Source organism: Protomyctophum parallelum (genome assembly GCF_964188405.1).
Source record: "Protomyctophum parallelum genome assembly, chromosome: 8".
NCBI lineage: Eukaryota > Metazoa > Chordata > Actinopteri > Myctophiformes > Myctophidae > Protomyctophum > Protomyctophum parallelum.
This window is the reverse complement of record NC_139703.1, coordinates 43,831,768-43,855,707: the sequence shown is the minus strand read 5'-3', so window position 1 is coordinate 43,855,707 and position 23,940 is coordinate 43,831,768. Positions and strand designations below refer to the sequence as shown.

Below are 23,940 nucleotides of genomic sequence, written 5' to 3'. Positions count from 1 at the left end.
ATTCATAGTGGTGGAAATAATTTGTTCAGGTGTAGTATGAGAACTTAACCTGAATGGCTAATAGGATAATACATCTAGCTTTCCATGAGGAGCAGAATGATTTGCAGGTCTGTTTGGCGCTGAGCATCTGTGACTGTACTGTATTAGGCATATTCAACAAGCAAACATATAACACGCTAGATCTATTCTAGTGCTTTTAAAATGTAATTATTGGCTGTTGAGATTTCAATATGACGCTTTGGTCATAAATTGTATGGACAGAGTGGACACCCATTCCCCTCGAGGTGTAAATTGTCCCATCTGCTGCTTGGTCAAAGCCTGAGAATGAGTGTAGAGTGTGTAGAGTAAACATGAATATGCTATCTGATATAATTACCGTACTGTTCCTGAGGAAGAGTAATTAAGTTCCGTTCATCCACGATCGCCCTGGATGATGTCCAGCATGTTGTAGGTTTTAGTTAACTCTGAAGGGGCAATGTTGTCCAGGCCAGGTACCAGACATTCACTGGGGTCATGGCACTCAGTGACAGGGGACAGGTCCTTGTTGCTAAGTCTGAGGCAGGAAGTTGAAGAAATCTCTTAGGTTGAGCAGAGCGTCAATGTCATTCTCAAATGCACGGTGGGCCATACCGGACACGGCAGTGTGTGTTTTCTCCTGGGTTACATCGTCATTGGTGACGGACTTCACAACATCAGGCCCTGTGATGAACAGGTATGATGTGTCCTTGACCATGAAGGTGAAGTCTGTCAGGGCAGGGGAATAGCTGTTATTAAAAATGTAGTGTAGTCATTTCAAAATACAGACAGGGAAAATAATGTAAAGAATTATGACTGAAACAGAGTCAGGACGCTGCTATTATGCAAAATAATGTAAAGACTTATGACTGAAACAGAGTCAGGACGCTGCTATTATATTATGCTTGGTGGCTCACTGGAGAGTCTCTGCTACAATTAGTATTATTGGTAACACCTGGAAGGAAGTAAGATTAAAATGCTATGCATACACTGCCAATATGGCTGCCGTGAAAAGGTCTGGAAGGGTTTATGTGGAGAGGAAAATAAATGCAGTAGGCTAATGCATCCTGTCAGTAAGAACTTCATCTCTATCTAGTAAAAGTATTTAACATTGGAATAGTAAAGTACAAATACCTCAAAGTAAATGTACTTAATTACTTTCCACTAACTGTGCGTGCATGCATGTACAGTACATGCATCCATCCATCTTCATCCGCTTTATCCATCTTTAACCGCATTAGCCATCTCTGACTGGGGATCAACCTCCCACCTGATAAACCTCCCACCTGGTCCTCCCACCTTGCCCCATGGAATCTTCCCAGCTGGGCATGCCTGGAAAACCTCCCCGGGGACACGACAAGGAGGCATCCTTAGATGCCCGAACCACCTCAACTACCTCCCTTCTGCGCAAAGGAGAAGTGGTTCTACTCTGATGGATGAGAGACTGAGCGTATGGATCACCAGTTAGATCTGGTGGTTTATTTGGTTGATTGTTTGTTTGATTGAATACTTTATTAACAGTTTGCAGAGACAGGCACAGGAGAGTACAGTTCAATTCAAGGTCTGTTAAGAGGATTTAGACCTCTTAGAAGAAAGCACTAGTATGGCTTGTTTCCATTGGGGTCCTAAGTACTCAATTCAATTCATCAAAACATTTAATGACAGCCAAATTATACAATACTATGCTAAATCATATCTAGACAAGTAGAAAAATAAAAGTATGTACAGTAAACTGTTTTTACATTGGCCAGTTCCAAGTTGCAGCCAACTGTAAGTGGTTTTGAAGGAGAGTATAGGCATTCACATTTTTTATGACTGTTGGTAGGGACTTTTTGTGGCATAGCAGGAGAACAAATTGAATCCCTTGTTTGAGCCAAATCTGTGTTGAATGTAATTAGTGGAGCGATCCCTCTGTCTTGTGACTGTGGACGTCATTAACGTTTTTGAAGTAGTTTGACAGATACATGGGTTGGGTGAGTTTGTGGTGTAGTCGTGTACCTTAGACCAGGCCAATTGGAAGTTGCTGTACTCTGTCCTCTACCCTAGCCATCCCAACCTTGCAAAATGAGCAGGGGTTAAATGAGTTGTGGATCCAGTTTGTGGTGCTACCTTTATGCACTGCAGGGGCTCTGGAACCAAGCTCCTGGAAAGGGGTTGTGCTCTGTACTCTATTTCTCCAGAGTTGCCCAAGGTGTGAGGTGCCATGTGAGTATGAGGATACTCACAAGTCACTGGTGGAGTGCCGCTACGTTCAAGTTTACCATAGTGGATGAGAGGGTCACTTCCGGTAATGGTTACGGGGCTGACTTTACACTAAAAATAATGCATTGTAACATCCCATCGGTGGGATAGAAACTCGATTTTCTATTCAGGGATTTCCACTTATACTTTATCCACACTGCCATTGACCAGCTCCAAGAGTATTATTAGTATATCATGCCTTTTTTTGTGTAATTGTGTTTTTATGTCTTTGTACTGTATATGTGAGTCTTCTTGCATTAATGGAATAATAGGTTTGAACCTTGACAATTTCTCTTTCTTTTTCTTATACCTCTTGCCAGGTGGGGAGAGGGAATTTGACCGCCAAATATTCTGTTCTTGCGCAAATGTTTGGAATTCCACTGAATAGAATTCCCATCTGGCTTGATTGTAAAGCTTGTTTCCGTTGTGACTGGTGGCTTAATTGTGGAGGGATTGCTTAGTACTGTGGAGACCTATTCTCATCTCCCTGTCACTGCAGCGCTGAGGTAATGTTCATCTGCTCGACAGCTGCTCCAGGGTGGCCCCTTTTCCTTCTAAATGAGCTTCTCTGGGGCCATGTTATTGTAATCGGGGCCTTCCCTGGAGTAGCAATAAAACACTTGGAAGCATTTCAGATTCGTAAATCCTGTCTTCCTGTGTGAATTAACCACATTTCTATCTATAACATGGAAAGCCTTTTGTTTGGGAAACGTTAATCAATCTGCAATATCTTGGCCACGTACTGTATCTTGGCTTTTTTTTGTCAGACACACCCAAAGAATATATTTCCTGTTACCTTATCCTTATCTGGACTTGACTGGTTCCTTTTTACTTTCTAGTATTAAAGGTATATTCAGTGATTTCACTCAAAAAACCTTAGGTTTCGTTTTTGGCTGGGACCTAAGCCTTTCATCCAATCAGGATAGAGAGCCAAAAACGAAACCTACGGTTTTTTGACCCCCAGGGGTTAACTGGGGACAGAGAGGAACTCCTTATATGGTCAGCACACTCTATAGTAGAGAGGATTATCACAACAAAACAAAAAAATAAGTGATATTTGAATTAAGTGAAATCATTGAATATACCTTTAATCAGTTGATATATACTTTTCCTATGATAGATGAATAGATGCTTAGTTCAAATGTGGAAACACTGACCAAGCCAGTCCATTATAATAGTTATATTGAGAAACAAATGTTGTTATATAATAACTGGCTGAAGAAAATAGAACGCTATTGTGTGTGTGTGTGTGTGTGTGTGTGTGTGTGTGTGTGTGTGTGTGTGTGTGTGTGTGTGTGTGTGTGTGTGTGTGTGTGTGTGTGTGTGAAGTGGTCACAGTGATCAGTGGTCAAAATAATTATTTTAATTACCAAATAAAACACACAATATACACATTGCTCACAGGGCTCCAGATCAACAGTGATGTAACTTTCTTTGTTACGCTGATTGGCTGAACGGAAGTGCAATTTCAAGGGGGAGTGGTCGTTAACCAGGTTACGTCAACAAAGTGGATAGAGCAGATCATATCATTCATATTAGGAGATCCAAAGGTCAGAGGTCTTTTGACGAATGACTGTGAGTTTCAGTTCTTGAGCGATTCTCACAACCCTCTCGACAGCACAGAACTGCCAAAATGGTTGAAAAATGGTGGAACCCGTACGAAAACAATAAGGGGTCTTCGCCCCTTCGGGCTTGACCCCTAATAATAATAATAGAGGGTATACGCGTGACATCATCATCAAACCCGAAAATTATGCAGGAACGCCTACTGAGTGGCAAAAAACTACTTTCTGGCCTTGACAGCCCATACATCCAAACAGAAAAGTCCTATTTGATTGCATTAAACAACATTAAACATTGTTAAACTCACTTTGCATGTTGCTTTGCCACTCGATTTGCCACTCAATGTGCCATTCACTTTAAGCATGCGCATACCCTCTATAACTAGAAAGGTGCAATTCTGGGAAATTGCAAGTGTGGTGTCACCAACAATATTGCAAGCTTTGAGTCTTTCTTGCATAATTAAATACAGTATGATGCTGATGTATTGACCGTCGTGACATCACAGGGACCATGATAAAGTTTATACAGAATAAATAATAAAGGTGGGCAATTACTATAGGCTGGTAACCACACTAATAAACATGCATATTTTCTTCCAAACACTGTTCAGATAAATATGAATGAGCAGATCATCAGTCATAACAACTGTCCTGTCTAGACACTATCAATCAGCTTCAGGAATGAGCACAATCTCTCACACATGCAGGTGCGTGCTATGTGCATGATGCTTCACTTTGGAGTGGAGAATGTGAGCCTATAGTATAATATATCCTTGGAAGAAATAGAGGACAGAAATCATCTTCTACAACCGGCATAAGAACATATTAAACTAGAAAAAGTGCCCTTCTGGGCAGATGTGAAGAATTCCAGGCAAAGGTTTTTCCTTGGCCTCTAGGGAGTTGGCATACAAAGTTATCCACAGATCCGTGCAGTTAGAGGTAAAAACACTTTTCGGCCAGTTATAGCGCCACCTTGAGGCTGAGTTGAAATTGTTCATGTGGCATTTCGTCCTCGGCCTAGTGGGAATGTGGGTGCACAATTTCACGGAAATCACGCGATGTGTTAATGATTTGCAGCATTTTGTTTGAAACTGAGCACTCCTGTGAACTTTGGAAGCCAATCTTAACCAATCAGGATGGAGTCTGAGAAATCTGAAAGACTGGTTTCGTTGAATGGCTCTAGAGAGACTGTGTACCAATTTGCGTGATGTTTGGACAAAATCTGTAGGTGTACTGTGCAAAAACTTGTTTTGCAACAAAGCGGCCTCCTGGTGGCGCTATAACAGGCCGTTCTGGAAAGTTTGGGGCAGAGGTTCATCGTTGGCATCCAGGGAGTGTGTGTGCAAAATCTGGCATCGACCGGGTTAACGGTGGCCGAGATTAGCTGCTCATGGACACACGGACGGACACACACACACACACACACACACACGGACGGACACACACACACACGGACGGACGGACGGACGGACGGACGGACGGAGTGCAAAACATACTCTCCCCCCATGCCTTCGGACTGGTGGAGACAATAATAGTAGTTAAATAGACTAGGGTTCCTAAAACATTTTGTTGGCGATAGAGATTTGGATCTTGCCTGCAACTGCAGGCAATTGCAGTCTTCTTTCAATGACAGGTATTAGCTTATAATAGCCCATATTACATATCATCTGTCTTTAATTATTTTACAGTGTGTGACATGCACTAGTTTTCTTTGGGCCCCATGATGTAGGAACAGCAATGTTTTCTGGTGGTAAAGATGGTTGGTAAAACATGTAGTGAACTAATAATAATCGAAGCAAAACTGTGCACACACTCCCTGAATGCCAGAGCAGAACCTCTGCCCCATTTTTTTCTGATTGGCCTGTTATAGCATACTCCTACAGATTTTGTCCAAACATCACACAATTTGGTACATAATATAGTATCGCAATAGTCATATGATCAAGATGGATCTGTCTGATTTTTGAGGGGCACTAGCCATTCCTAAAGCTTTTGGTTTGTGTGCACAAACCTTGTCCTACACAAACATTAAAATGCCATTGACAATGAATGGACAATTTTGAGTGTTTGTGTAAACACAAACATTGCGTAACACAAACATTGATCACGAAGGTGAGGACGCAAATTGTGATTGGCCGGAATGAGAACTCCCCTCACTTCACATGGGTGTGATTTTTCATATTCCATTCCAATTGGCTAACATTGGCTCCCAAAGTCTGCAGGATTGGTCGGTTTTGAAAATAAATGTTTGATTCCAGTGAAATGAAACACCATTTTTGCCCATTCAAACAATGTAAAACTCCACTTCTTGCATGCTTAGTTAGTTAGTTCCGATGCATTGATCATAGAGGGTGGTTATTGTTTTTTATTTCTCTTAGCTTTGTTTTCAGAGTTGTATTTTTATATATGTTTGTTTATGAATGGTGTGTTCAACTGTTTCTGAGGTTTTTAGCATAAACACGTTTTGCAATCACGCCCACTTCAAAAACTATTATTTGATGACTCAGTTGCAAAAGTTTAAGTGCAACACAGAAAAGTAATTGAGAACAGCCGTGTGCATTCTTTTATTGCTTCTTAGTACAAAAGACTTGCATGTGTTGCGGAATTTCCGTATTGAGCTCACATACCAGAAGTCAGCCCCCCTGTGGCATTTGGTTTTAACTTTATGCAAGTTGTTTTAATCATGTGAAACATTTACTTTTGTCCAGTAATCCAATGATCCAGAGAGAGAGAGAGAGAGAGAGAGAGAGAGAGAGAGAGAGAGAGAGAGAGAGAGAGAGGAGAGGGGGAGGGGGGGTTGGGTCAGTTGTAATGAAGGAATTGTGTTAATTAGTATTAATTCCAAAGAACAATAACGCAGACTTCACTGAGATTGTGGACATGAAGGTCCTACAGCAGAAGGATGGCCCAGATACAGAGAACATTAATCAGCTCTCTCATGTCAGTGACATGATGTGCTCCTCTGTTCTGGACACCATGGACATTGTGTAGTTTGTGTCTTCATCATTTTGTCTTGAGTCTTGTATTATGTAGACAAGAGGGGCGTTTACACCCTTCTCCCCTGTCACCCTTCCCCTGGACCGGTACCCCCTGACACAGTCTGCCCTTCTCCCAGCCCCCTCCATCACCTTTGAGTGTAATCTATATTGATCAAATTAGTTATGGATGCAGAAAACAAATATGTGTTTGAACGAATCACTTACAGAAAGCAATTAAGAATGCACACAAACAATCTCAGACTCAGGTTTATGAAACAAGTCTATATTTGTGACTTCAAACTTCTTATGGAGCAGTAGGATTTTCTGAAGTTTCAATTATTTTTGTTTGGTCCTTTCTGATGGCTTCCACTGTCTTCTGTGCAGACAGTCCTCACAGCATTTATCCGAACATCGGTTGAAGATTTTGAAATTAGAAACAATTAAGTCTCCAAGTCCAAAACACCTCCTTATGTCACGTATTCTCATCCTTTATTACACAACTGCAATTAAAGTGGAATGAAACCCCAGTCCAATTTTTTGTTTGTTTTCCAATACAGGTTAAAAACTACATATAAGTTGACCTGATAGATGAATGGTCGACTCTAATGCCTGACAGCAAGTCCCTGGTTCGACTACAGGCCCGGTCACCCCAAAACAAACCTTTTTTACCCTAAACAAACATTAAAGTCCATAGACTTTGGCTGGGTCGGGACATTTCTAATTTGGCTCTCGACAAACATTAAAAGTCGATAAAAAGTCCACATGGCTAAAAATGCAGACAGTTCAAGAGGGTTGTTTGTGTTCTCAAGCAGAAAAGTACAGTCTGATTAATTCCCTCTTTTGTTTACACTTCCTGTCACAAATAAAGTGACTTTATCTCATACTGAGAACCATATCAGGGAAACAGGTTGCTGCTCTGTCTACAGTACACCAATGGCAGTGTAGCAGATGTCTCTGTATGCGAACTGGAAGGTTCCCAGTTCCCAGGGTGTATACTGTCTACGGTACACCAATGGCAGTACTAGTGTAGCAGATGTCTCTGTATGAGAACTGAAGGTTCCCTGTTGGTTCAAACCCCAGTTCTTCCTCCTGGCAGATACTGAAGTGGCTCCTGATGTGCAGGTTGGTGCCTTGCAAGGTTGCCTCTACAGTTGGAGAATGTGAGTTATACAATTTGTAGCATGTTTAATATAATATTACTCAATAATTAGCATGCCAGTTCAGGCCATCTCACTTTGTTATATGACTCTTGTGTAATGTAATGTGTGTGGAAAATGATCACCTGCTTGTGCTCTCTCCCACCTGCGATACATCACCCAAACCAGTGGGTTTTTACAAGAATTTGACCTCATCTCTCTAACCAAGTGAACAGCACCTGCAGCTGAAAGCTTACCATTACACTGAGATATAGTTCATAGATTTAGATTTATTTTATTGGGCTGTCTCCCAACGCCTTTTCATGTCCTCATGTTTAAACCCCCATGAGAATAAAAAAGATATGCATCTTCGTGTGTGGAATCATGAAACAATTACAGCCCCTCCTTACTCTCATATATACCTCCTCCTTGAAAGATAATTTTGTAGGCAGTAGGCTATTAATAAGGCCTGCCGCCTGGCCCTCCTATATTCCAGGGAATGTGAGCCAGGATGAAATGCATAGTCGATTCGCAGTCATTGACTCGCTTAACTGATTGATTTTTATTATCAAAAGTTAGTGGTTGTCAAGCCTTAATTTTATCAAGGATCGCCAAATTAGTAGGCTATTTCTGTAATTGTGTGTGTGTGTGTGTGTGTGTGTGTGGTGCGTGTGTGTGTCCGTGCGTGCGTGCGTGCGTGTGTGTGCGTGCGTGCGTGCGACATGTGTGTGTGTGTGTGTGTGTGTGTGTGTGTGTGTGTGTGTGTGTGTGTGTGTGTGTGTGTGTGTGTGCAACGTGTGGGGGTTCTCTTTAATTTGTCCACTGATGGTCATGAGTCTTTGATTGATTTGGTTGAATAGGCTACTTTACACAGAAATGTAAAGTCATACTTGGTCTACTCTTAGCTCTGGTCCATAGCCCTAATGCTTATAAATTCTGCCTTGAATTAAGCATTGGGAATTATAAGCAATTAAGCATTAGTTATGATTTGAGAAAGTGTAATGCTTTATGGTGTCGTTCACTCACAGTTATTAGCGGTTTTTGTATTGAGTTGTGAATGATTGAAATGTAGGCCTACTGTAATTCTGCAAACTGTTAATAAATATTTCAATCAATCAATTAGGGCCGGCTATGGACCAGAGCTGGTCTACTATAAACTAAAGGATAACACAAAAAGTCATTTTTAAAATGACCAATCAAGATTCAACGTCAATCCTTTCCTCTCGTTTGAGCTTGGGCATTTGAAATCTTTCGAATACTGGAAAAAGTAGTGAAGCACCCCTTAAATTTAGGGGCAGTGCTTAGCCTACTCAGATGAGATCCAGCACGCCTCATTTCTCCCCCTTCTTTTCTAAGTGCTGCTGAGTCTGAACATAACTTGGAAGTGGACGACAGGGATGCGAACCAACCATACGATATCCCCGACGTTTTAAAAACAAATTTCAATGTTTATCTAAATATAATGTTGCTCATTGTAAATAATGGATAAACGAGACTGGAATGATCCTTACCGCCGACCAGCGCGGAGAACACAATGGATAGTGAGTACGCTGGCTTACCATTATGGTCTGGACCGGGGAGTAGAGAACGAAATTATAGTTTTGGCCACTGGATTGGATCAGTATCTACAGGAGATTTTTCACCATATGGACTGTCGAGGTGATGGTAAGATTCCCGTGGAGGACTTCAATGTTTTATGTGAAATTTTGGGATTAAACAAAGACTTAAACAAAGACTCCGACTCGGAGTGCGTCGGGATTTTAGACAATTTGCCAAATGAATTCACCTTTAGGCAATTCCATGCGAAACTATGTGGATATTTTAGCACAAAAGCAGGGTGCCAGTATGAGAATGGCAGACTCCTTGTGGGAAAGGAAAGCGAACATATAGAGACGCAGATCCGCCTCAGAAGCCCCCTGAGAAGGAGAGAAAGGTTGCTCTCTGTGAGCGGCAGCGGGTCCTCTCCCACCTCCGATGGACATGCCTCTGGCTGCACGCTGGGTCCCTTCACTAGAGAATGCTACGAGGAAATAGTTGCACTGGAGGAAGCAGAGGACCGAATGTCTAAACTAGAAGAAGAAAATGCAAGTCTGAGAGAATTAGTTGAGGACATGCGCGCTGCTCTTCAGAGTAGTGATGCCAGGTGTTTGGCACTACAGGTGAGTCTGTGAGGTGTTTTGCACGAACGTTTATTATGATCAAATTCAATTAAATGTAGGACGTTTTTTCCTATAACAATTCCATCAATGCTTTCTGTATGAAGCACATATATGAACCTTCTTGTCAAGTTATGTATTTTGAGATCTTATGTGGCCTGGTTTTCTGGGGCAAAAGCTTTCACATTCTGCTTTCTACTTCAGGTAGGACTGTGGAAAAGCCACTCCACACATAAGCCAGAGGGAGGCTGTTTTATTGCCCACCAGAAGCAAGCTGCCCAGAAAAGCATAAACTATTCCAATGTGACAAGTGACCTAAAGAGCCTCCAGAGTATCATCCACGAGGTAGAACTGCTGCGTGGCTCCACAGACCGTCAGATAGAGGAGGCCATGCTTTGCAATCAGAAACTGGAACAGGAACTGCAGACCTCTAAAGAAGCAATGATGGCTCTGGAGGACTGCAACCGGACTCTGAAGAGAGAGCAGGTGGTCATGCGGAGGAAGGTGGAGGAGGCCAGGCAGGCAGTACTCAGTGGCCTGGGCAAAGTGAAGGAACTGGAGGTGAAAGCCAGCCACGTGCCAATGCTGAAGAGGCACATCCACCAGCTTGAGTCAGAAGTCCTCTACTACAGGTGAGGTCTCGCCACAGAGTCAAATAACAGTAATATGACAGTGAGCCCAGTGGTTTGACTCTTGACTGATAAAAACAAATATGCTGTGTTGGACCATCATGTCATAATATGAGACTGTATAATTCCTGTGTAATAACATGGTGATGATGTCACTTAAACTTTTTTAAGGTCTTTCTCATTGATCCTGGCTGTAATAATAACATAATGATAGAAATATTTTTTGTTTCTGACCCTACAGTAAATATGCAGATATATACTTCAATTATCCATTAGCGAGTCTTCATAGCTGATTCAATATTCAAATTAAAAACAAGTGCTTATAATCCCGTGTGGATGTGTACTGCAAGAGGAAGAGGGCGTCCTTTTGGCAACTTGCATTAGGCCGTTGTGGTTGGAGTCAACCATAATGAATAATAATACCTGCTCGACCCTCTATTTACTTCTGGCTCTATGCCTGGAAAACTCTGCCATGCCATTTATGAAGGTTTGATGTGGTTCTCTATTCTCATTTTCAGCCTTGTTTTGTTTGGTTTGGTTTAACAGGCATCGTGTGTGGCATGTTGGTGCTGTTTGGGTTCTGCTACTGTCTGGAACTATTCATTTTCACAGAGGCTCTGCTCTTCAGGCTGTAATTGGACATTCAAAGTACAAAGTCATTGGTTTAATGTTTACCAATGGTGTCTCTTGTGCCTGCTCTAACCATTATAATCAATGTCTGCAGGTTTGGCTTTTTAATATTTTTTTAAAGAAAGAAAATGTCTCTAAATGGCTGCAACGTCTGAATTGTGCTGTTTAGACTATAACCTTCATAGTCAGAAACTATAACTTTTAGTCAGACTTGACACTGCCATGCATATTCAGACAGGTCTGTCAATTAGATTAAACTCATTCCCAACCAGCAGATTTTGCAGACACAGTACCACTTCATCTGCTTAAAGTTACTAATCTATGCAGACTCTTTACGATGGCGCTAGCAAGTCTTTTCAATACCCGTCCAATCGTCCATTGATATCCTTAAGCCAAATAATTCAACATGACAAAGGAGACTGACTTGTCAAGAGAGAGCTCCATTGAATGAGGACCTCAACAGACTGACCATTCCCATCAATCTCCACTCATTCCATTCACCCTGCCTCCTGTTCAACAATACCAGATAGACACCCCCATCCTATGGGTTATCCTAGCAACTAACCCCAGTGAATATTCCCACTAAAAACCTCCATGCTAAGCATTGTCACATTGAGGGCATTGTTTTAAAAGTTTTCTTTTGTTCTATGCGAGTGCTTTTATATCACTAGCCGAATACATTAATAAATAAACAAACCTTTATGTCTGAAAGCCTTTATACTGCACTACACTTGTAGTTTAAGCAAAAAAAAAGGCATGCAAATTCCCCAACTGCAGAAGTTTGGGCTGCAGAACTGGTATACATAAAATGCGTTTGAAGCTGGTGCCAGGGACATGAGGACGCTTGGTCTACTCTGGACCCATGTGCTATTGCGTCATCCAACTAAAAGAAAGAAATCATACTGAAAAATAGAAAATACACAGGGAAATGTTTTCCATATATCCTCTTACCGTCTTTCTTACATTACACACTCTGAGACTGTAGAAGTGGACCTAAGTGGTCAATTTTAAATGATTGTACTGTGTGTTTCTGTCTCAATCTTTTTCCACATTACAGTCATTATTACGTTAAACTGATATAATTTGTGTCCATTTTCCACCTACCCTGAAACTGAATTTACCTGCAAACCGAGCTACTTATTACTTTTAAGTAAGGGGGGACGACGACGACGACGACACCGTGTTTAATAATGTTTTCAGACATATACATATTCAGTAGTTGTCAGAAAAGTCCAATGACTGAATGGACCAATTCTCTCCGGAGGCATGAGATTACCTTGGAGACGCTGAGGCGACCCAATTATAGTTAACTGTAAATCACTCTGGATTAAGAGCGTCTGCGAAATACCTAAATTGTAAATGAGAGAGTAACTATAGGTGGAATAGTACCCTGCAGTACATGGTCATCAATATTTTCAGATCAACCTCAGAAACATCTTATAATAATAATAATAATATATACGATTTATATAGCGCTTTTCTAGGTACCCAAAGTCGCTTTACAGAAAGAAATACAGACATATTTATTAGAAAACAAATTAAAAGGTTTAAAAGGTTAAAAACTAGGAATAAAAATCAAAAGAGGGGCAAACAAGAAGGGTGTGTGTGTGTGTGTGGGGGGGGGGGGGGGGGGGGTTATGTAGGGAAAGCCAGTTTGAAAAGGTGTGTTTTGAGTGTGCTTTTGAACATTTCGAAGGTGGGGGCACCTCTGATGTGGGTTGGGAGTGAGTTCCAAAGAGAAGGGGCAGCCACTGCGAAGGCCCTGTCTCCCCATGTCCGTTAGTTGGATCTGTGGGTTTCCAGTTGGTTGGTAGTGCTTGACCTGAGGGAGCGGGAGGGGACATGGCGGTTGATGAGTTCAGAGAGGTAGAGGGGGGCCTGGTTGTTGAGGGTTTTGTAGGTGATGGTGAGTATTTTGAATTCAATTCTGGACTTGACTGGGAGCCAGTGGAGTTCGCGGAGGATGGGTGTGATGTGGTCCCTGGATCTGGTTCTGGTGAGTAGGCGGGCGGCGGAATTTTGAACATATTGTAGTTTTTTGAGGACCTTGGTGGTGACGCCATACAGGAGGCTATTGCAGTAGTCGAGTCTGGATGTGATGAAGGCATGCATGAGTTTTTCAGCGGCCGTGTGGGATAGCATGGGACGAAGGCGGGCAATGTTACAGAGGTGGAAAAAGGCGGTTTTGGTGATCTGGTTGACATGGGGCTGGAAGGAGAGGGTGGGGTCAAGGATGACACCAAGGTTGCGGACTCGGGTGGAGGGGGTGACAGTGGAGCCATCAATGGTGAGGGTGAGTGAGTCAGGGCCAATGATGAGGATTTCAGATTTATTGCAGTTGAGTTTTAGGAAGTTTGTTTGCATCCATGTTTTGATGTCAGTCAGGCAGGAGGTGAGAGTGGAGTGGGTGATGGCGGTGATGGTTTTGGCGGGGAGATACAGTTGAGTGTCATCGGCATAGCAGTGGAAGTGGAGACCATGAGTGCGGAGTATCTGGCCAAGGGGGAGCATGTAGAGGATGAAGAGAAGGGGACCAAGTACTGAACCTTGGGGGACGCCGTGGGTGACAGGTGATGTGAGTGATTGGCAGTTATTGATGGAAATAAAATGCTGTCTGTCAGTGAGAAATGATTGGAACCAGGAGAGGGCAGTGCCAGTGATTCCAAGGGTGGATTTAAGGCGTGAGATGAGTATGGAGTGGTGAATGGTGTCGAAGGCGGCACTGAGGTCAAGGAGGATGAGGATGTTGAGTGATCTTACTATTCACACAGGCCGTTAACACCTGACAGTGTGAACTGAATTGTTCTGTGTCATAATGACAGATTGGTACAACATAACAGTTACGGCTAATTCATATGTTGTAATTGCTCTTAACATAAATGACACATTTTCAACCGTTTTTACACCATGTTTTTCAAGTGAAAAGCCAAAAGTGTGGAGCATTACCATGAAAAACAGAGTTGTCAACTGCCTTTTTGAAGGGGTCCAACTAAATCAGTCACTGTAACCTATAGAGATCTGTACTAGGCTAGAACTCATAACAATGGAGGGGAGGGCGCACAGCGAGAGGAACAAAAAGAGTCAAGGGGGAGGAAAGTGTACCATCTGGAGGAAGAGGCAAACACTCAACTGTTTGTTCATGAAATGACAGAGTTCACAAGAGAGGAACAGGCTCATTCATCTTTCTATCTTCTTTTTGTTTTTGTGAATAGGCTGTGGAATGGAAATCCAAAATTGGCATTAGACGTCACATTATACAAACAATTGTCACAGAAGACTTTTATCAGTTGTATTTTTCTTTTCTTTTTGCCTCACTCGATTCTGCATTTCTCTTATAATATGCCCCAGTCCCCAGATATTTCTAGTTTGAAGCACGTTTCCTAAATGTGCAGATTTGAAACCCAGTTTCAATGGCATCTACATAGACATCTACCCTATATGCTTATAACCCATGGCCCGCCGATACTGGGCCCCAGGGGAGGCATAATCTCTCAGCCTTTTCATGGTCTCTGCATGGCGCCTGAGCGAGGGGTTTGGGAGGGAGGCAGCAGACCATTTATCTGTCTCCATACGAGAGCTGCAGCATTGTGAGGAGCAGGTGCTGCTGCTGAATTCCTGCCCTTTGAATAATACGTGAAGGACATACTCGATGGAAGTCTGGGACCCAGGGCCTTACTGTTGTTCTTGAACTGCCTTCAAAAACCCACACAGCCAACTGGGTTCATTTCCAGATTGGATGGCTGCCTTTGTCTCCCTCCCTCTAGTTAGGAAGTAGTCTTATACTCTAACTCTGCCGACATCAGCAGTACTATATACACAGGATATCTTATAACCTCATGCCACCCACCCGTGTTGGAATTCTCCCCCTATGTTTTCTTCCACGTTTAATCCATCATTATGTTTTACTCTCTGACTTTATTTGCACCTTGCTGGGTGGGGAGAGCTTAAGTGTGTCTTGGTAAAAGTTATAGGCACTGCTTTGTGGATTAAAGCTTTGGCGCATGCTAGTAGTCTTCAAATGAAACTTGCACCTAGAGAGAGAGCATGGTTTCCTGCACACTTTGCTTTATTTGTATCTGATTTGAACCCAGGAAGACTTCATGAATCATTGTCTGCTGTGTAAATACCACCCCCTCACCCGTTTCAGCCACGCCGCAGGGCCCCCCGCATGCAGTCGACTTCCAAGTTCAAGCTCAGGTCTACTACACTACATGACCTCACGTTTAACCTCCGCTAAACAGGAGACTGTCATTGACCAATGACATCTGAACGAGGAAACTGTTCTTTGGGGAGTATGGAGGAGGGTAATGTAGTAGGGGGATGCGGGGGATGGAAAGTTCACATCAACCCTGTGCTGTGATAAACACAGGAAGTACTCAGCGTGTCCTGACTCTTAAACATATGACCCGAGCGTCCCTATGCTGGGGGCGAACATTGAGTGAGAATAGCAAACAAAATGTTCCTTATTGAATCTGGTCTGAAGACATTTTGGTAGCCTTTAACTAAGTCATATGGTGATCATTTTAACATGAGAACAAAAATCAGTTCATGCATTAAGCTCCAGTTATACATAGTTGTGTGTCGCTGTAGCACACTGAAAATAGATGACAAGCTCACAATGATTCACACAGCAATGAATGAGTTGTGAGGTGTGAGCTTGTTGATTGGCTGTTTTTGGTGTGTGACAGACACGTATGGCAAGTATAAATCAGGCTAAGTTGACAGGAACCAGTGATATGCAAACAGGTAGATTCGAAGGACAGACTGCAGACAGTTCAGGATATGTTAAATTGATGATCTAGCTTAGCTATTCCAGGAATACTATAGGATAATGACTAGACTAACCTAAAATCACCACATGGCCTTCCATGTGTTTCTTATGCAAACCATCTCAACTGTTGCATCAAAAGTACTACCCACATAGGCACATTAACATTACATATACCCTAAATGCAACATTATTCAAAATAACATGATCTGTTATATTATTTTCTTGGTCCAAATATAATGGGTAATCTTAGCAAATTCATATAAGAACTATTGGCAGTTGTGGGTTCGAATCCACCGTGGTGCATCCGGTTAGGAGCAGTATCAGGAGTAGGACAAAGGTTCTACGTCCTCCTGGTGGGGTTTCTGACTGTTAGGTGAGTCAGTGGGATCAATTGGCAACTAAATTGCGGAGTGAAAAGCAGATTATTTTTGTTTAAAAAAAAAAAGAATCTACAAACAGTACTGTAACTTCCCATATATTATAGCATGCGTCAAGTTCATTATAACTGTTTTAGAAGAACAAAATCGAAGAACAAATGTAACATTGACACACCGGTCCTGCAACAGTTGAATCTATCGATTGATTTAGCTGATGTCTTCTGTCACTTCACAAAATGAACTGAATATATTTTCTGGGTTTTGGCTCTGTCTCCACAACCATTGATGCTGATTTTCCATTAGTAGACCGTTTCAAACTTTGATCCCTGAGAGCACTGCACAGATTGACTGTCTTCTGGATCTCGTAGTGAAACCATGTTTCCATGATGTCTGGACTTCGTTTAGGTGTCCAGAGAGCCTTCTTCAAACATATCTAGCGGGATTGCTCATGCATCATCACCAAGTCTCTGCATGGCGCTCTGTGATAACATTCACTTTCAAACATGTTTGGGGTCATTGTAACGGGGTTTCTTTACTGTTTTTAAAGGTATATTCAGTGATTTCACTCAAAAAACCTTAGGTTTCGTTTTTGGCTGTGGGACCCAGCCTTTCGTCCAATCAGGATAGAGAGTCAAAAACGAAACCTAAGGTTTTTTGACCCCCAGGGGTTAACTGGGGACAGGGAGGAACTCCTTATATGGCCAGCACACTCTATAGTAGGGAGGATTATCACAACAAAACAAAAAAATAAGTGATATTTGAATTAAGTGAAATCACTGAATATACCTTTAAGTTGCTTGATTCAGTATTTAGATATTTGATATTCATTTTTATCAGACACGCCCCCTTCCTATATCAATCCATTGTAAATTCAAACTCCATGCTTAAAAGCCAAGCCACAGCCCTGGAGGATTATTCTGAGTGTACAATATGCAAATGGAGTTCATTTGTACACTAAAGATTAAAGAACATTTTACAATTTTACAGTGTATGGGTCCCAGAGATAAATCATATCAAATGTGTGTGTGTGTGTGTGTGTGTGTGTCTGCAGATACAAGTGTATGCGCCTACAATTATGACATCTTTCTTCCTCACAAGCCAGGTCCTCTGTTCCTCCACTGTGGCCCCCAGTAACTTAAACATGTCTCCGCCCTCTCTGATTGATTGCCTGAAACCAGGCTACACTTATTGACTTACACTGAAGTCGTTATATTTTCTTTTCGTTTTTCCAGTTTTGTACAAATAAGAAGCCTAGTACAGAGTACAGATGCAGACTAAAATGTCTTCCTGCAGTATACCTCATGCTAGCAGGATATGAGCATGAGTGCTTCTTGACTGGACTTTTTCTCTCTCTCTTTTCGAGAGACCCAGGCTGCTGAAAACGTTTTTCAACATTTTTTTTTCTCCCCCCGGCAAGACATCATCATCTGGAAACACTTATTCTGTGATTTACGAAGGCCCCCTATCGGATTTCCCCCAACACAAAAGACCAGACGGCACAAGAAACCTAGAAAATTCAAACCATTACCAATGACAGATCTCCACAAACCGTAGTCTGTTTTTCCTGTGACAAATGCTTAACTGTCTTAATTAGAAAAGAAAAACATAACGCATAGATGACTTTACTGTTTGTGCAGGCTTTAAATCTGCAGATCACAGTAAAGTTAGGCTATGGAAAGAAGAGCTTTCAAAACATTTTACATTCTCTCTGCTTCCATTGCAGTCCAACCAATGTCAGCCACTTGTGTTTTACTTCACATTGCGCAGTATAAGCTAACTCCTACAAAACTACCACTGACCCACTTTACTGTGAAATGGTTAAAGATGCTATGTCTGGTTTCAATTACCCCTCCTACATTTGGAGAACTGTATCACAGCGTTCTATAAAATTATCATGGCGGTTGTAGATGTAGCTTAATATGCACTGCTCCATGTTACTTGATATGTTCCTTTTGATCTAGGGCCTAGATCAGTGGGCTTGGGTTGAGTGTTTCCCCTCTGGGCAAATTTAAGGAGCCCTTTAGGTGCATTCCCTTGGATGTCATCAGTTCATAATGTTGATAGACTTGTCGCTACACAAAATGAAAATGTACAGTCAGATAAACCCAAACTCCTCTCTTCTAGGTCAGCAGTGTCCAAACTACAACTCCCAAGCAGTGCCAGGGCAGAGGAGCATTTGAGTGGTATCGGCAGACTAGGCCAGCAGTGCTGCTTGGACCCCCAGCATGACAGACGTTCCCCCACGGGACGTGCAGAGACCACCCCAGACAAAAGTAAGAGCACGCCCTGTTAAACAATGCTCTGCTCACTCTCTGAAAGCTATGCTACCTTCTTTAGACGCAAAACTGTGACTGTGATTTGACGATGGTATGACACTGACGATGATGATGTGGTGGTCAGTGGAAGAGCAGTTGTTCCGCTCTGTGGAGGGCCAGGCAGCGTCCGACGAGGAGGATGACAAGTGGACGGGAGAGCAGCAGAGACAGGTGGATGAGGTGAAGAGAATCCTGACCAGGCTGTCCTGCTGTGGGGACCGGTAGGGCACAATCCTGTTCAGCTTTAAACCACCCAGTACACAGCTTTTAGTTTAATATTCTCTTGGATAAATCTGTCTGTTCTCTGTCATTCCTGCTCCGTGCTTTTGAGACGATGCAAAGTGAACTCACATGTCTACTGGTCACAGTACAGATCAACTGAGCTATATGTCTGAAAGTACTGGATAGATAAATGCTACATACAGTACATAGCTGCTACAAATGGCCACCAATTGGAGAGTAAAATCCTCAGCATCAACTTCTTTCTGTGATTGTAAAAATTGCCCCAGAAGTTAAAGTAACACAATATTTAAATTTTATTTTAAAATGTGACCTTGAACAGGTGTGATGACAAGGCCTTCAGGAAACTGATGTCTCGTTTCGGAAGCTCGAGGAGCGAGGAGAGCCGCAGTGCCGTGGTGGAGCTCCTTGAGAGGGTGACCAGACTCAACAAACAACTGGAGCTGAAAGAGAGCCAGGCTGGAATAGACATGGACCAGGTACTGACCCGCCAGGGACTGCCACTAAAACATAGTTACCATACTTTGTACGCCATGTTCTATTGACAAGCCAGGTCTCTCCGGTCGATGTTTAGTCTTGCTTTACCTCCCGAGTCGTTTTGAGGCTGTGTGTATGGAGGCTGTGTGTATGGTGTAAAATAAGATTAGAGAGGACTGGCGAAGGCTGTTATGAAAGTGGAGGGCTTCAAAGAGAAACCACAGTTAGTGGCACAGCCCTGCCGCCTCCAACCAACCAACCGAACCAAACAACGAGTGTGTGTGTGTGCGCACGTGCGTGTGTGTGTGCGTGCATGCACGCAGCTGTTTCTCACTGGGGCTAACCGCAGAAACACTCCCTCTAGCCCCGCATGACACTTGGGAATATCATCAATTAAGCTCACCAATTGCAGCCAAGTACTGTAGTGTTTCCACAAGACAGGAATACAGGCAGATGGGGACTGTGAGGTATTGCTTTCCCAAAGTAAAGTGGGTCAGCCCCTCAGATAGAACGGTTGAAACTAAACAAGACCGTGACTGTGAGACTTTGTTTACGTGCAGGATGTATGAGGTGAGATTTCTCTCCCTAAGCACTGCATGACATAAAGCTGTGTGGCAGGAGGGACTTACAGTCCATTTTGTCAAGTGACTGCATACTGAGGTCAGAAAATTCCTTTGTCCCCAAACATTTAAAACACATTAAGTTGTACATTTGCATTATATTGATGTGTGGAGTAGCCCTCCAGAGAAATGGGAAATTATCTTTTACTAGTCCTTACCCGTTCTGATATATTTCAACTTCTATAATATATTTGTGTGTGTGTGTGTGTGGTTTTTTATGAATAAATGCATGGTAGGGAAACGTTTTCATGGCAAGAGCAAGGACCGCAGCATTTACACTTATTAGCCCACAGAGCCCCATTTGAAAAGTATCAAGGACCCCCAGTTTGACATGCAGCTATATATGGACAGTCGCACAGATCCAATTTGCAGGTGGATTTGCGTCCAAAACGGTCTCAATTGTGAGCTTTGGCTTGAGAGAACTCATGGCTTTTGCAACCTGTGATGTTGTGAGCTTGTAGATTAGCTGTTTTCACCAGAGCGTGCGCTGTAGCCACTTCACGCTGTGTGTGTGTGGCTTATGCTTATTAAGACAGTTGTATCTCGTGTTGTGTTTATAGCTAACTGAAAAGTGAAAACGGCCACGCGATGACGCACGCGCACACATACGAACGTGCGCACTCACAGCTTAAGTAGTTTACACACACACATGCTCACAGCGAAAGTAGTCTGCACACACACACACACAACCTCCGTGTTGGCTGGGGGCGGTGTGAAAAAGGGTATAGGTGCGTGGAAGAATGCGCTAGGGTCCTTGAGGCTGTTCTTCGTGGCATGTTGTTTGTTGTATGTAGTAATTGTGTCGATGCGTAAGGGGGTTGGAAATATCCCGATCGCTCGCCCGCTGTCTATTGCGAGCAAAATTGACAGCGGGCGAAACAACTGAAGTTAGGCGGAAAACTGTGTCCCAGTATTAATCAGTGACCGTCCCAAAATGCAATTCACTGGTGACACGTGATTTCTGGGGAGAGGAGTTTTGCCGCCCTGTGGCTGCGGGGGGTACTGCATGCGTTTTTAATTCACTAATAAATTAATTAATAATCATTAATGTGTCAAATCGAAAAAAGGGCTCCGTTACGCCCTCCATATTCATATGGTCAATGCCTGTGTGAAAAGTGGGAGCGATTGGTGCAGGCAATGAGGAGATAATGAGGAGATAATGCGGTCGGACACTCACTCACACACACACTCAGACATTCGCTCTATTATAGTATAGATTATCTTTTCCCAAAGCATTCACCCAATGGGCCTCATTCCTACTATATTCTTCTGTAGAGTTTAGTGTAAGTAAAGTCTGACGTGCGATTCAAATGACGACTGTTCGTAATTGAAAAGTGTGTTCCCATGCGCCTCATGCCCATGAAAGACAACCGGAAATATTGCTGCATCAAAACGCCAACGACTAGTAGATCAGTGTATTTTGGCAAGCGAGTCCCTCACACGATAGATAGCTGAAAATGAATAAAATATCGCTCATGTGTAATGAAAAGTTACTAAGTTTAACAATAAAGGACAGAATAATAGGATAAAAAATGCATGTCAGAATTAACTTGATTTTGCATATGCATGACTAACAGTATGTCATGTTAGTCATGTGCCTCATTCCTTCTATCATATACGCATAATTTACGGCACACGAGTGCCCAACAACTGATGTGAGATTCAGTGTAGATGATGCAAAAGATCCCAGAGGACACTCTGTCTCTGTCCATGGAAACTTGCATATTTGCGCATAAGTATACATTCTGTGTGTACTGTGTACCCAAGATTAGTGAATCAGGCCCATTGATGATGGCAGAGGCTATCAAACTACTCCTTGGGAGCAGTTAGGGCTTCACCGTTTTGCTCAAGGACACTTCATCCACACAAAGCCAGGGGGGGCTGGAGATCGAACTAGGAACCTTACGGTTTCCAGACAGCTGCTCAACCTCCTGAGCCACTGCCATGCTGTGTAAAACTGTTGCATTTCTCTGTGTGTATTTTTATTGGCTCTTATGCAAACAGTCTTGTTGCCTGTACTTTTTAAAACAAACAGCCACACAGTCGTTTTACAACAGGTCCTCAAGCTCAGAGTTGGGAAAGCCTTAGTTACGCACTGAACCCACCAAAAAAGCATTGCACACACGCTTTGTGCATGCAGATCTGCACGAGCCTATTCTCAATCTCAACAAATACGGCCACAGCGGGATGCCTGGTCATCCTATATAGTACATGTATGCAATGCATTTCAATGAGAACATGCAGACATATTTTTAATTTTTCCCCGGACAGAGTGGGGGGAAAAAAACGTTGCATGGGCAAGCAGAAGGTCAGTGCGCTGCCAGTGAGATCCGATTCATTACTATGGACCGGAAGAAAAGCAGCATCCGCGGCACCTGGTGGGTTTCATGGTGCATTAGGCTGTAGTTTGAATGGCTGCACTATGCGTTTCAGATGAAGGACTCTCTAGTGCAGGAGCTACAACAGAAGGCAGAAGAGACAGAGATGCTTCAGATGGAACTTCAGATGCTGGAGACGGAGAGGGTGCGTCTGTCTCTGGTTGAGGAGAAACTGCTGGATGTCCTTCAGCTCCTACAGCAGCTGAGAGATCTGGTAAGCTGAGAGCTCAGGGAATCAGTTGCACCTGATGTTGACGACTTTGACCAAGTCTGTCACAGACATGTGATTGCAGTGTTTTTATTTTTAATGTGCATAACCTTATTACTAGAGAATTTGGTGATATAATCTTTTACATCAGCTTTTTCATTTGCTGAGCGTGTCTTCAAATTTGTGTTTGACAGTGATCTGAGAGTTAGCTCCCTCTTATTTCAGAACTTCTCTCGGAGGTCCCTGGGGAAAATCCTGCTCAGTACTCTGGAGTCATGCAGCGACCCTCAACATGGTGAGTACTGTTACAGTATCTACAGCTGAGCTCACCAGTCACCACAGTAGTGTGGCTTTGAACAGCTGTCGACTTATACAACCAATAAAATCAATATTGGCTCTGTGAAAAGCTTACAATTGCTCTGCTAGCTGTAAAAGGGGCAAATTGAATTAAATTCTCATAGATTTGACTTTAATGAGATTCCCACAGAGCTCACATCTGCTACCTTCTTATATTTTTCTTTTTTTTTAACAGGAAAAGCCCACATTCTTGAGGTGCTCAACGCTCTCTATCATGAACTAGGTGCCTGTGAGATGTTGTCCTCTGGTGGCCCTCTTGAGCGCACGTCCAGCAGCCAGTCTCTCAATGCACTCGTCATCTCCTGTTGAACAAGTCTGCCCCCTGCTGGACCAGTGATGCTTCAGCACATCTCTAAAGACCAAGGGATCATTCTGGAGGACAATGAATTGGCTACAATGGCCTCTGAAAAGGACATTAGATAATGTATATAGGTATAATACTGTAGCTCTTATACTCCTCAGGCTTCCATGTCCATAACATGACACTACATCATTGTCATCAGCTTAGAATGTTATTAACCAAAGGTTGAGGGGGGCGAAGAAAATGTTATAAAGCGATCAGTAGTGGTATTGTGAACTTGTTTATACAACTCTATGTTTAGACCTGGCAGGCAACAGTTATTTAGGGCATGTTGCTATACTGCCGATTCATATAAATGTATTTCTTGAGTGGGGTTTGGAAAGGAGATTGACTCTCGGCTAGTTACAGGCAGCTTCTGGTACAGTCTAGCAAACAAGCTCAACAATTTCACATTGTAAATACTTAAGCTTCACTCCAACATTCATATTATGGAATCATGCCATTAAATATTGTGACTGACACCTTTTTTTCCTTCAAATGCAATGTTTA

At 42.7% G+C, this 23,940-nt stretch overlaps 1 protein-coding gene across 1 annotated transcript; it reads left to right on the top strand.

Moving 5' to 3' along the window:
* Positions 1 to 9,299: 9,299 nt before the first annotated feature.
* On the top strand, positions 9,300 to 23,912 carry efcc1 (EF-hand and coiled-coil domain containing 1). Its single transcript, XM_083771428.1, has 8 exons — positions 9,300 to 10,091; positions 10,293 to 10,720; positions 18,620 to 18,768; positions 18,896 to 19,031; positions 19,373 to 19,529; positions 22,581 to 22,739; positions 22,959 to 23,028; positions 23,266 to 23,912. Exons 1-8 carry the CDS (start codon positions 9,414 to 9,416, stop codon positions 23,397 to 23,399), a joined length of 1,911 nt encoding a protein of 636 aa, XP_083627554.1. The 5' UTR covers positions 9,300 to 9,413; the 3' UTR covers positions 23,400 to 23,912.
* The last annotated feature ends 28 nt before the right edge of the window (positions 23,913 to 23,940 follow it).

Bases quoted from the DNA above. Each gene is read 5' to 3' on its own strand.
- efcc1 (XM_083771428.1), top strand. From the start codon at position 9,414: ATGGATAAACGAGACTGGAATGATCCTTACCGCCGACCAGCGCGGAGA. The intron at 10,092-10,292 runs GTGAGTCTGTGA...TTTCTACTTCAG, and splicing joins CCAGGTGTTTGGCACTACAG to GTAGGACTGTGGAAAAGCCA. The intron at 22,740-22,958 runs GTAAGCTGAGAG...CTCTTATTTCAG, and splicing joins TACAGCAGCTGAGAGATCTG to AACTTCTCTCGGAGGTCCCT.